At 39.1% G+C, this 14,333-nt stretch overlaps 1 protein-coding gene across 1 annotated transcript; it reads right to left on the reverse strand.

Annotated features, from left to right (window-relative positions):
* Positions 1-11,322: 11,322 nt before the first annotated feature.
* LOC120055423 (solute carrier family 22 member 14-like) lies at positions 11,323-11,914 on the reverse strand. Its single transcript, XM_039003286.1, has 2 exons — positions 11,540-11,914; positions 11,323-11,430 (listed from the first exon to the last, which is right to left on the reverse strand). The coding sequence occupies exons 1-2, from the start codon at positions 11,912-11,914 to the stop codon at positions 11,323-11,325; spliced, it is 483 nt and encodes a 160-aa protein (XP_038859214.1).
* Between the last annotated feature and the right edge of the window lie 2,419 nt (positions 11,915-14,333).

Consider the following 14,333-nt stretch of genomic DNA (forward strand, 5'->3'; position numbering starts at 1 on the left):
GCCAACTCCAACCTCACTCTACACTCCTGGTTTTTGCAACTCATCTGAGCTATCCCGGTTCTGCACTCCCCATTTCTCTGTAATCAATAAACCTTTATGTGCAATCATCCCGGCTTCCTCTTCTGAGTCCGCTCTTGGGTTCCCCCCCTTCGCTCATCGTAACAAATTGAGATGATAAAGTTATTTATTGTAAACAATCTTGGCAACCCGACAAGTAGACAGTACAGCAATTTCATGTGACATAGCAAATAAAAAAAAGTTATCTGAAACTATTTTGTTGTGTAATAAATGGGTAGATTAGTGTAGTGTTTCTCAATCCTGGTCCTGGGGACCAAAAGGGGTACACATTTTGATTTGTTGCCTTGGCATTACACAGCTGATTGAAATATCAACGCTTGATGATAAGTTGATCAGCACTGAGCAATCAGTGACTGGCAGACACGTGAGTGAGGCTTGAATGTAGCCTCTTGGGTCTTACGGGACTTCCCGTGTTTGTTTAGTTAAATGCTTCACTTTGTCCCCCCCCCCCCCCCCCCCCGTCAAATTTTTTAATGTTTTAATATGTTTCTTTTTGTCACCAACCATAGAGAACATAACCAAACTACTTGGGCTGGCTGACCAAGAAGTCAATCAGGATACAGATTATTTAACCAGACCTATAGGACCCCTGGACACTGCGACTGTAGAGTTAGCAGTAGGCTGGCTCCATGGTTTCCTAACAATATTTACAGATTCATTGGGTAACATGGGTTAAAGTCCGTTTCTTTTATACAAATTTGAGTAACGGTGTATATATCATTAGATTCCTTGATACACTGCAAATGTATTTAAATTCAAATATAATAATAGGTTCATTAAGTAGACACTTTTATCGTACGTTTTAGATCCATTTAGCGGGTGATAAGAGTAACAAAAAGAGTAAAGTAATTCAAAACCATTCTATAAGCCAAAGTTAAAAACAGCAAGTTATGTGGCCCATCCAGGAATCAAATTCACAACCTTGGTGTTACAAGATCCATGCACCAGCCAACTGTCTTACTAACTAAGCCTTGAAAATACATTTACCCAGAAAAAAGACTTACATAAACATGACTTTATAGTTTGGTAGATTTTTCATAGTCATAATCATCCACTTTGCAGCCTTTTTCTATCTTCATGGCGATAGTCACATTTCTACAGGAAAAAGGAGATATCAATGACACCAAGCTTCAAAAGAAAACAAAAAGTTATACATCCTTAAACATCCTTTGTAACTTATTTTGATTCTCCATCTGCCTCATATATGAATGAATTACATTTTTACATTTTAGTCATTTAGCAGACGCTCTTATCCAGAGCGACTTACAGTAGAGTGCATACATTTTATTACATTTACATACTGAGACAAGGATATCCCTACCGGCCAAACCCTCCCTAACCCGGACGACGCTATGCCAATTGTGCGTCGCCCCACGGACCTCCCGGTTGCGGCCGGCTGCGACAGAGCCTGGGCGCGAACCCAGAGACTCTGGTGGCGCAGCTAGCACTGCGATGCAGTGCCCTAGACCACTGCGCCACCCGGGAGGATGCCTTCTTATAGTTCCACAACACTCCTACAAATGCAAAAATTATCTGCCAAGTCTTATGTATGTGCATCTTTCCTCACATATCCTCTGGTACCACCTACCTCTTCCCTTCGGCCTCATCTGTAGAGTCAGGAAGTTCTGTCCTCCTGGTCTCAGGAAGCAGAAAGACCAGAGCCCCACCAACCAATGACAGGCTGCTGAACACGATAGTGGGGATAGACCAATGGTATGTGGCCAATATGTTGAGCATTGGAGACAGTATTCCAGCAATTCTGATCGCTATTGAGCCCAAGCCTATGGCCGTTTGTCTGAATGAATGAAGGAGCAAAGGATGTGATACATTAAGGGTTATTAAACAATGTAAAATAAGTTATATTTATGGGCCTTATATGTACATGTATATATAAGATAAATATATTTATACACACAAATACACACACACATATATATATATGTGTATGCATTCAGAAAGCATTCAGACCCCTTGACTTTTTCCACATGTTGTTATGTTACAGCCTTCTTCTAAAATTGATTGAACAGTTTTCCCCCTCATCAATCTACACACAATACCCCATAATGAAAAAGGGGAAAAAAAAGTTTTTTTACAAAAAATAAATAAATCGAAAATATCACATTTACATAAGTATTCAGACCCTTTGCTTAGTACTTTGGCAAAGATTACAGCCTTGAGTCGTCTTGGGTATGACGCTAAAAGCTAGTATTTGGGAAGATTCTCCCATTCTTCTCTGCAAATCCTCTCAAGCTCTGTCGGGTAGGATGGGGAAAGTCGCTGCACAGCTATTTTCAGGACTCTCCAGAGATGTTCGATAGGTTTCAAGTTCGGGCTCTGGCTGGGCCACTCAAGGACATTCAGAGACTTGTAACGAAGCAACTCCTGCATTGTGTTGGCTGTGTACTTAGGGTGGTTGTCCTGTTGGAAGGTGAACCGTTTCCCCAGTCTGAGGTCCTGAGCGCTCTGGAGCAGGTTTTCATCAAGGATCTCTCTGTACTTTGCTCCGATCATCTTTCCCTCGATCCTTACTAGTCTCCCAGTCCCTGCCGCTGAAAAACATCCCCACAGCATGATGTTGCCACCACCATGCTTCACCGTAGGGATGGTATTGGCCAGGTGATGAGTCGGTGCCTGGTTTCCTCCAGACATGATGTTTAGCATTCAGGCCAAAGAGGTCAATATTGGTTTCAACAGATCAATGAATCTTGTTTGTCATGGTCTGAGAGTCCTTTATGTGCCTTTTGGCAAACTCCAAGCGGGCTGTCATGTGCCTTTTACTGAGGAGTGGCATCCATCTGGCCACTCTACCATAAACACCTGATTGGTGGAGTGCTGCAGAGATGTTATCCTTCTGGAAGGTTCTCCCATCTCTACAGAGGAACTCTGTCAGAGTGACCAACGGGTTATTGGTCACCTCCCTGACCAAGGCCCTTCTCCCCCTATTGCTCAGTTTGGTCGGGCTGCCAGCTCTAGGATGAGTTTTTGCACTGTTGACCCTATATAGACAGGTGTGTGCCTTTCCAAATCATGTCCAATCAATTGAATTTACCACAGGTGGACACCAGTCCAGATGTAGAAACATCTCAAGGATGATCAATGGAAACAGAATGCACCTAAGCTCAATTTCGAGTCTCATAGCACAGGGTCTGAAAGGTTATGTAAATACGGTATATATTTAATTTTTTGCTTTGTCATTATTGAGGATTGTGTGTAGATTGATGATTGATAAAAAAAAAAATCAAGTTTAGAGTAAGGCTGACCCTTCACAAAAAAAGTGAAGGGGTCTGTATACATGTATATAGAAATATACAGGTCTTACCTAACAGAGGTGGGAAACAGCTCCTGAACATAGACGTTGCATATGGATCCAGCATTGCTCATGAAAAACCTCCCAGCAGTAGCAAGAGCAGTAATAGCAACAGCGTTGTCTAAAATAGAGTTAACATACTGCACATCAACATGTTTTCTCATCTCTGTATGATCAGTCCACTGCCTTGGTAGATATTTTATGTACAGTACCAGTCAAAAGTTTGGACACACCTACTCATTCCAGGATTTTTCTTTATTTTTTTACTATTTTCTACATAGTAGAATAATGTAATAATGACGACATAAAAACTATGAAATAACACATATGGAATCATGTAGTAAAAAGTGTTAAACAAATCAAAATATATTTTATATTTGAGATTCTTTAAAGTAGCCACCCTTTGCCTAGATGACAGCTTTGCACACTCTTGGCATTCTCTCAACTAGCTTCATGAGGTAGTCACCTGTAGTGTCACATGGAGTGTGCAAATCTGTCATCAAGGCAAAGGGTGGCTACTTTGTAGAATTTAAAATCTAAAATGTATTTGGATTAGTTTAACCATTTTTTGGTTACTACATGATTCCATATGTGTTATTTCATAGTTTTGATGTCTTTACTATTATTCTACAATGTAGTGTCATGACTCTCTCTCCTTGGTGAGGATGAAAAGTGCCAGATCAGCTTGGCACATGGCTGACAGACAGACTCTGGTTTTATGACTTAACAGCAGCTCATAAATAGTTAGCAGAAACATTCTCTTTCTTGCCCTGCAGTATTGGGAAAGAAATCCCTTTGTCTACAGAAGATCTTTGCTGCCAAAAACTCTGCTGGCCAAAGAATGAACTTTGGAACAATATTCATGAGGTAAAAATATTAACTTCACTTGGGTAGGGGGCCCTATTTTCACTTCTGGATTAAAAGTGTGCCCAAAGTAAACTGCCTGCTTCTCAGTCCCAGAAGCTAGGATATGCATATAATTGTTAGAATAGGATAGAAAACACTCTAAAGTTTCCAAAACTGTTAAAATAATGTCTGTGAATATAACAGAACAGACATGGAAGGCAAAAACTTGAGAAAAATCCATCCAGGAAGTGGGATTTTTTTATGTTTGTAGTTTTGTATTGAATGCCATTACAGTATCCATTGACTTAGGACTCAAATTGCACTTCCTATGGCTTCCACTAGATGTCAACAGTCTTTCGAAATTGTTTCAGGCTTGTATTCTGAAAAATGAGGGAGTAAGACCACTCTGAAGGAGTGGACCATTCAATGTCCCAGAGATTTTTCATGCGCGAGACCGAGATCCCGCCTTTCTTGTTTACCTTTTATATTGACAACGTTATTGACCGGTCGAAATATTATTGATTATTTAGGCTATAAACAACCTGAGGATTGATTATAAATACCGTTTGACATGTTTCTATGAACTTTACGGATACTATTTGGATTTTTCATCTGCCTGTTGTGACTGCGTTTGAGCCTGTGGATTACTGAACAAAACGCTCGAACAAAATGAAGGTTTTTGGAAATAAACAGGGACTTTATCGAACAAAACAAACATTTATTGAGTAAATGGGAGTCTTGTGAGTGCAACCATATGAAGATCATCAAAGGTAAGTGATTAATTTTATCACTATTTCTGACTTGTGTAACTCCTCTCTACTTGGCTGGTAACTGTTTGTAATAATTTGTCTGCTGGGCGCTGTTCTCAGATAATCACATGGTATGCTTTCGCCGTAAAGCCTTTTTGAAATCTGACACCGTGGTTGGATTAACAAGAAGTTCATCGTTAAACCAATGTATAACACTTGTATGTTTTATGAATTTTTATAATTAGTATTTCTGTTTTTTATCTTTTTCTCAATAGGGGGTGCTGTTTGCACTTTGTAATAATTTCGTTCCCAAATTAAACTGCCTCGTACTCAATTCTTGCTCGTACAATATGCATATTATTATTACTATTGGATAGAAAACACTCTCTAGTTTCTAAAACCGTTTGAATTATATCTGTGAGTAAAACAGAACAGGAGTTGGAGCAATTTTCCTATGAGGATGTGAGAATGCTGAATTCTGCAAGCTGTTCTGAGGTCGGTTTATTAATTTGCCTGTCTTCTATTGGTTGAGATGCACTGCATACGCCTTCCCCTGGATGTCAGCGAATAGTGAGAATTGAAATGGAGTCGCTAGGCAGATCTGAAGGCCTATAAATAGGCTGGCAACCTGGTGTACTCTCTTTCTCCTTTTCGCCATGACGCAAAAAGGACCTCGGCATGTCGCTTTAGAAAGCTCCGGTTATAGCCCATAGATATATCCGGCTCTGTTTTTATTCGATATAGGTGTTAATGACATCATAATGTTGTTATTTTAAACCGAGTTATATCAGTTTATATCAGTATATTGCGATTTTTCGGGTATTTATTTGTGCTGCGTTCTAGGGAGTTGGACACGTCTTAGCCACATGGCTAATGTTTACTGCTAATTCCAAAGTTGAAGACTACATTCTACAACCGAGCAACGATTCTTTTGGACAAAGGACAACTTGCCCAAGATTCTGATGGGAGTTCATCAAAAAGTAAGAACTATTTATGATGTTCATTCGTTGTTCTGTTGAAAAATGTAAAACGCATATTCCGCCATTAATTTCGGTGCGGTCTCGCTTTAACGCACGCTGTAGGTCGTAGTAACGTTAATTTTAAAAATCTAACACAGCGATTGCATTAAGAACTAATGTATCTTTCATTTGCTGTCCAACCTGTATTTTTTAGTCAAGTTTATGATTAGTTACTGATTAGAATAGGTGCCTCTCCCAAGATTTCTCCCGACATATTGTTGGCAGCTTGGCTACTATTCTCATTGTATAACCACGATTTGTGCCGCTAAATATGCACATTTTCGAACAAACTCTATATGTATTGTGTAATATGATGTTATAGGACTGTCATCTGAAGAAGTTTGAGAAGGTTAGTGAAAAAAATAATATCTTTTGCTGGTTTATACGTTATCGCTATTTTTGGCTTGAATCAATGCTGTTGTGTGGTTGGCTATTGTAGTAAGCTAATATAATGCTATATTGTGTTTTCGCTGTAAAACACTTAAAAAATCTGAAATATTGGCTAGATTCACAAGATCTGTGTCTTTCATTTGCTGTACGCTGTGTATTTTTCAGAAATGTTTTATGATGAGTATTTAGGTAATTCACGTTGGTCTCTGTAGTTATTCTAGTTGCTTTGGTGAGAGTTGTGATGGTGGCTGCAATGGTAAACTATGATTTATACCTGAAATATGCAAATTTTTCTAACAAAACATATGCTATACAATAAATATGTTATCAGACTGTCATCTGATGAAGTTGTTTCTTGGTTAGTGGCTATTTATATCTTTATTTGGTCGAATTTGTGATAGCTACCTATGCAGGAAAAAAATGGTGGGGAAAAAAAGTTGTGTCTTTTGCTATCGTGGTTAGCTAATAGATTTACATATTGTGTCTTCCCTGTAAAATATTTTAAAAATCAGAAATGATGGCTGGATTCACAAGATGTGTATCTTTCATCTGGTGTCTTGGACTTGTGATTTAATGATATTTAGATGCTAGTATTTACTTGTGGCGCTATGCTAGGCTATGCTAGTCAGCTTTTTTACTGATGAGGGTGCTCCCGGATCCGGGATGGTGACTCGTGAGAAGTTATTTGGTGCTCTGCAATTTCACTGGATGTTGGCCAGGTGGGACTCTAGCATCCCACATACCCTAGTAAAGTTAAGAATGGTCTGTGGGGATCTAAAGAATAATCCTGTCATATGGTTTATTATTTTGTGATGTCATTAAGAATGGTATGACAAAGTAACTGTAACTCGGAAAGTGTATGCGTCCTTTGTATCAAGTTTACATCTAAATGTGGTATAAAATATATGATTAAATAAGAGAATACTTTTGTGAAGATAGCAATGTGATTTTAGCCTTCTAAATTAGATAATTGTTTTTCATATAAACTTGTGCCCAGTCAGTAGCCACGCCCAAGTGAGCTCTTCCGTCAGCATGACGGAAGGCCCCTTTGGTCAGAGTGCTTTAAAGGACTCGCTAAGAATTAACATATAGACCAAAAAGACGTGAGGCCGTGGTCCACACCTTGAAATGGTTAGAAACGTTGTACTGAGACCATACAGCATGGAGCGGTGGCTACACGGCTGAAAATGTTTTTTAAACTCTACAGACCGGCCTGACGCACGTGGTGAACTGAACGTTACGAAATGATTTAAACTCTACAGACCAGAAAAACATGGGACGGTAGTCCATACAATTGAAATGGTGAAACTCTCTCTCAATCTCTACAGAAGAAGATGACCTCATCTAGGAGACCAGAAACATTCACAGTCTGCAGCTGTGCATGTAAAAAGTGTCCTAAAGACATGAGGTGGGAAGGAAGAATCCCTCTGACACAACCGTTGGTACTTCTGAAGTATTTATCTAACGAACACTCCAAGACCAGAGAAGCTCTACAACTAAGAAGGACATTGTGATCTCTGGTGTACAACCAGAGCCTTACATCGAGCCACTACCCGTAGATGGATCGATTGGTTTCAACAGAGACGACAGAGAAAGACAGCTACGCATAAATATATACTGCATTTCTAATCCGAATGAGCGGGTGCTAAGTATTATGGTTACTGTGAGCGTAGTTTCCAAATGTATGTATGATAAGTTGACTCTCTTTGTCTCTCCCTCCCTCTCTCTCTTTCCCCACCCCCTTTCCATTGTGTAACAAGCCGTCATATCGTGTCAGTCCACTAGGGAGTTTTATCTCATGTATGTGTATTCTGTGTTATTATTTAGTTAGTTAGTAAACAAATAATTAAGCCAATTTGTGTATTGATGGTTCAGCAGTAAGGGCTAGGGTTCTTGCGACATTCAGAATGAGACTGATGAGGTAATAATGATTAAAGAAGGATTTTTAGGTATTGAGACAATTGAGACATGGATTGTGTATATGTTCCATTCAGAGGGTGGATGGGCATGACAAAATATTGAAGTGCCTTTGAACAGTGTATGTTAGTAGGTACGAGGTGCACCGGTTTGAGTGTGTCAAGAACTGCAACGCTGCTGTTTTCTTTTTACGCTAATCAGTTTCCTGTGTGTATCAAGAAAGGTCCACCACCCAAAGGACATCCAGCAAATTTCACACAACTGTGGGAAGCATTGGAGTCAACATGAGCCAGCATCCCCGTGTAAGGCATTCAAAACCTGGTAGAGTCCATGCCCCAACAAATTGAGGCAATTCTGAGGGCAAAAGGGGGTGCAACTCAACATTAGGAAGGTGTTCCCCCAAAAAATACAAAGAAAAACACTTCTATTTTCCCACAAGCACTGACTTTTCTGATAAATACCATGTTGAGGGAATTGCAAATCGCTCTGGATAAGAGCATCTACTAAATGACAAAAATGTTAAATCTATTCCAGTTGGAACTTTACCTTGTGGAACAGCCAGGATTAGGAAGCATGTGAATCCGCCAGTCAGAAGGGTGGACATTAAGGATATCTTCCTCCCCAAATATTCCAGTATAAAGATGCTGAGTATATGACCTGGTATCTCTGTGAGTCCGAACATGAGCTGTGTCAAGAAGATGTCCAGGCCAAAGTTCCCGACATTCAAGGACAGACAGCAGTAGGAGAGGTTTAACGAGAACCTGGGATTTCAGAGAGACACAAAAATAGAGATCACATTTGTTTGTCATGATGAGATTTAGTCTGGGCTGAAAGTTGGCCAATATGAGATATTAAGTTATTAAGAGGTATTAAACAACTTACCATGCAAGAGTAATAGTTAAGAAGTATTTCCTAAGTACAGGAGATCTGATGAGAAGGAGTATGCCTCCCTTCTGAACAACTTTCTTCTCAGCTATCTGGAATAGAGTTATCTTTTAAAGAAATTAATAATTATAGACACTTGAATCTCTGCTTCCAAAGACTCAAGTGTCACACTTTACCATAGAGATCCTATTCAAATACTAGAGGGCCTAGTCATAAACCTTCAAAGTTCCAGAATGGGTTGAAAACCGCAGTCATAGATGAGGTTAAGAGGTCAATCAAACTCAAGCAAAACAATGGAATTGCCATGGAAACGCATGGGGAAAAGGGCCGTGAGGGAAAGATCCCGAGTTGCCTCATTGCCCAACAGCAAAATGTGCCTACATTTAGGCTATTGTTTATATGTATATTTCATACTATGTTGAGATAAACATCGAAGTATAATTATTGTACACATGTCAACCAACACATGTTCATGTCATCATTACCAATCAACTGCATTACAGTTCAAATCGACTTTGACTACCACCACTGTTTTCTGAATGCTAGCTATGCTAACCAGCTTATGCGAACAGGAGTTAGCATTTAGCGGTCACTTCTTCTAAACCTGAAAAGGGACAACTTCTACTTGTTATGCAGCTAAAACAGCCAAATAAGGCATGTGATATCAGAAATTGTGTAATCTAATTATTGTCAACCTAAAATATTGCCATATAATAATAAATACAGTTTATACAAGTTTTATGCCAATTGTCTGTATAAATAGCCTCTAAAATATATATATATATATAAACAAACCATGACTGTCTAAATGTTTGTTTTCTTGGAAAGTTATAAGTGCTAAAATATGATACAATATCAGTACTTGTTGCATTGAAAACTTGTCTGCGTCCAATCATCAACTGATTTCAGCCAGTGTATGGCTGTGGATTCACTGCATTGTCCGAATGGAATGATGGCATATTGGCAGTTAATTTGAAAAATGTATGTGTTATTTCATCTAAAACTGTCTGGCTCGCTAGCTAGCTAACACGTGCAGATAAATTCTTCAAATTCGGGATTTTACACTATCTGATCACAGCACTGGCAAACAATGGCTGGCCAGCTCCCTGACCTTTATACCAATTCCTAATTCATGCACTTTACCTTCTCTAGAATAGTGTCTGGAACAGTGCGTTTATTGATGGCTGCTACCCTGAGTATCAACTTCTTAGCTTCCTCTGTTTTCCCCTGATCCAATAACCACCTGGCTGATTCAGGAATAAACCTGGAAACACAGAACAGGCAGACAATTTTACAATTATAATTAATATTGATAATCATTATTATTCAGTTTGGGTGCTGTAATGCTCGTAAGAATTGTATCAATTTGTGGTGCTTCTGTTTGGCTTTGTAATGTCCCTAAGGTCTTCATCAGTTTTAATAGTTTCCGTTGTGGGATGTGTATTGCCTCTATGGATTAATATGCTCGGTTTTAATATTGGTTAAAGATGACACGTGTACACACCATATGTATACGGCGACCACTGCTAATGGTGCAACCATGACAAACTGAGCAAGTCTCCAGTCTCGGATGAAGAAGATCATGCCAGCAAGAATGCACTGGCCAACTCCACCGAACGTCTGACTCAGACAAGACACATAAGAACGTTTTGTCACTCCGACCCATTCAGTTGCTGTGTGGAAGGAACATGTAATAATGTTAAACACCTTAATATGACCGGCTGACTGACAAATCATTGACTGAGTTCTGTTATCTCATGTTCTTTTTTACATTTTATTATAGAGCATAGTCTATTTGAAATGGACATCACTTTACCTAATATAATGCAGTTGATTCGAAATCCACCATATGCGATCCCTACTATAAACTGGGATGCCATATACAAATAAAAGTTTGGAGACAAGCCTGTCGTTACAGTAAAAATGAGCATAATAACCATGGGTATCTGAGTTGCTCGTTGGCGACCAAATCTGCAAGAGAAAAGGTGAGAAAACTGTGTTTGAAACCTCCTTTTGAAGGTTTGATGAATGTTCCTCTTGATTTACTTGTTTGTGTTTGGTGGTGTTTTTTACAAAGAGAAAGAAAGAAACCAAGAAGTATAGGACATGTTATTCACAACTTCAAGTGTGCTTACGATTCAGCGAAAGGTCCAAACAAGAGTGAACCAAGAAGAATGCCAGCCATGAACACAGTTTGTGCAAGTCCGACAACGTTAGCTTTGCCACAGACAAGATCAAACTGCAACAAAATAAAATCTGATAACATACAAGCTCATTAATGACATGACATTATACAGTCTTATGTTTAGTAAAAAAAACATCCCCAACACTCATCTAGTCCTACTTACATCAGTGACGATGGTGGCTTCATACACTATATTGTTGTACACCCATCCATTCTGGCAGTCAGTGGTCTGATTGAGTCCATGCTCCCTGATGGTGTCAATGTCCCAGTCTACAGGGGTAAACATCAGGCACCTACTGAAGGTCCCATCCTCCTGCCGGGGCACGGTCAGATTCAGCTGTTCCTCACTGCTCAGATTGGAACCAGCTCTAAGTATCCAGTCAGTGTTACAGTGGCGCTCAGGGTCTGACTGGATGAAAATCAAACTGGCCAGGTGGAAAGGCAGGACAAGATTCGGGAAGCATAGTCCAAATAGTATGAGCTTCTGGAATAATCCAAAGTCTCCAATGGTCCTCAGGATCTCGCCAAAATCAGCCATGTTGAAGAATCAAAGCGATTCTCTGCTTGAGGAGCTCCAGAAAGAAGATGCTATGTAACAGAGAAGCCTTTATGCAAGATAAATTAATGTTTAACTTTACTTTCCCACAGTCATTCAGCAAGCATGATTCAGCATGTATAGAAACAGGATTTTTTAAAAACAAGAACAGTTAGAAGGAATATAACCATTCTGCACTGTCCGTTCCCTAGTTATACAACTCTTTAAAAAATATATCTAAATGTTTTGCCCCAAAATATTTTAGTTGCACTATAATACCGCTTAGGAGTTTCAAAATGACACAAGCAGATCAACATTATACAATTTAACACAGGAGGTTGGTGGGACCTTAATTTGGGAGGACACGCTCGTGGTAATGACTGGAGCGGAATCAGTGGAATGGTATCAAATACATCAAACATGTGGTTTGCAAGTGTTTGATGCCATTCCATTTGCTCCGTTACGGCCATTATTATGAGCCGATCTCCCTTCAGCAGCCTCCTGTGAATGTAACTTACTTCAAATTTACAAGAGTGAGATAATCCTTCATAAGGAAAATCCTTTTTATAGTCCAAATCTGTGACTTAGATACTGTTGGCTTAATGTGTCGTATCCTATTAGCTACCGGCATTTTACTTTTTAGACCTCACTTTTATCAAAAAACGTTAAACTCCAACCAATTCAAGTAAAACATATTTTAGATTTTTCCCCTAGGGATTTATAGCCTGGTAAAACTAACCTGAAAGCTGTGTGAACACCGATCAATCTGGTTACACCAGGATAAGGGAGCTATGTTGGAGTGAAAAACTATTACACTTTTGTCATTTGAGAATGTAAACAGCCAAATGAATTTTCTGGGCAAGTGACCATAATCTTCGGGCAAGTAAAAAAACTGCTTCTGATCTGCCAGATGGACAAGTGTCTTTGAGAATTTAAATGTGAATCCCTGAACAAGTGTATGGTACAACTAAATCAAATCTATTTGTCAAATACACATGGTTAGCAGGTGGTTTTATTTATTTATTTATTTTTTCTAAGGGGTGGATCAGCTTAATATTGCGGAAAGAATGTTGCTTCCATCAATGTAATTGTCTGCATCATTTCCAATCCCCCATATTGTTTTTGGTAAATATATATATCCATACACGCATGCATACATATACACATATATACATACACATACCTATATAGACATACATACTTTTTAAAGAATATACCTTTATTATTATTCCCCGCAACCCCTACCACCAATCCCCCAATTGGAGTAAACTAATAAACACTTCTGCTTTTACCTTCAATTTATATATTTTATACACATTTTACAGACACAGTCTACTTTACAATAGTTCTCTCTTGTTTGTTCTTAGTCCTTCCTAAATTTCTAATGTCCTGTGCTGTGATGCTTCACAAAATAATTGAACCTTCCTATTCTCATAGCTTCTACAGATTGTAAATAAAATATAAACTTTTTTGCTAAAATAATAATTATATTATTGATTGATTGACTATGGCTTTTCAAATCACCCAGTATTGACCTCCCGGGTGGCGCAGTGGTCTAGGGCACTGCATCGCAGTTCTAGCTGCGCCACCAGAGTCTCTGGGTTCCCGCCCAGGCTCTGTCGCAGCCGGCCGCAACCGGGAGGTCCGTGGGGCGACGCACAATTGGCATAGCGTCGTCCGGGTTAGGGAGGGTTTGGCCGGTAGGGATATCCTTGTCTCAGTATGTAAAATGTAATAAAAATGTATGCACTCTACTGTAAGTCGCTCTGGATAAGAGCGTCTGCTAAATGACTAAAATGTAAAAAAATCTGTAGCGTTAGTTCTAGGCAAATGTTGCAATTCCTCAGCCATTCCTGGACCTGTGACCAAAAATGAGCTACATATGGAAAATACCAAAATAAATGATCTAATGACTCTGCCTCCTCACAGCAGAATCTGCAGAGCTGGGACGATTGTATCCCCCATATATATATAACATTCTATTTATTAGTTGCAAGAATTTTGTATAGTAATTTAAATTGAAAAATTCAAAGTTTTGAATCTGGCGTTGTTTTGCGTATCAATTCATAAACCATGTGCCATGGAACATCGAACATCTCTTCCCAACTGTTTTGCAATTCATATGGCACAGCTGTCAGTTTTGTGGTCCTTAAATGAAATTGGTATATGTTTTTATTTATCACACTTTTCTTTAACCATTTATGTTCTTTAATACTGGGCCAACATACAAGTTCCTTACTTTTTCCCCCTTCTACTTGCCTCTTCCATTTTTGTGGTAGTGCTGCAATTAATTGGTTGTAATTTTGGGTAGAGCAGACATTTCCATGTCTGTGTTAGCTGCATGTGTGACATAACTCCACCAGTCCTATTTATGATATCATTCACTAAAATTAAACCTTTTTTAAACATTTCTTCGATAAAT

Source organism: Salvelinus namaycush, chromosome 11, assembly GCF_016432855.1.
Source record: "Salvelinus namaycush isolate Seneca chromosome 11, SaNama_1.0, whole genome shotgun sequence".
NCBI lineage: Eukaryota > Metazoa > Chordata > Actinopteri > Salmoniformes > Salmonidae > Salvelinus > Salvelinus namaycush.

What these genes read in the sequence shown, in the direction of transcription:
- LOC120055423 (XM_039003286.1), bottom strand. Translation starts at nt 11,914, where the DNA reads ATGGCTGATTTTGGCGAGATCCTGAGGACCATTGGAGACTTTGGATTA. An exon ending in AAGCCACCATCGTCACTGAT is followed by an intron (nt 11,431 to 11,539) that starts GTAAGTAGGACT and finishes ATTTTGTTGCAG; the next exon opens with TTTGATCTTGTCTGTGGCAA.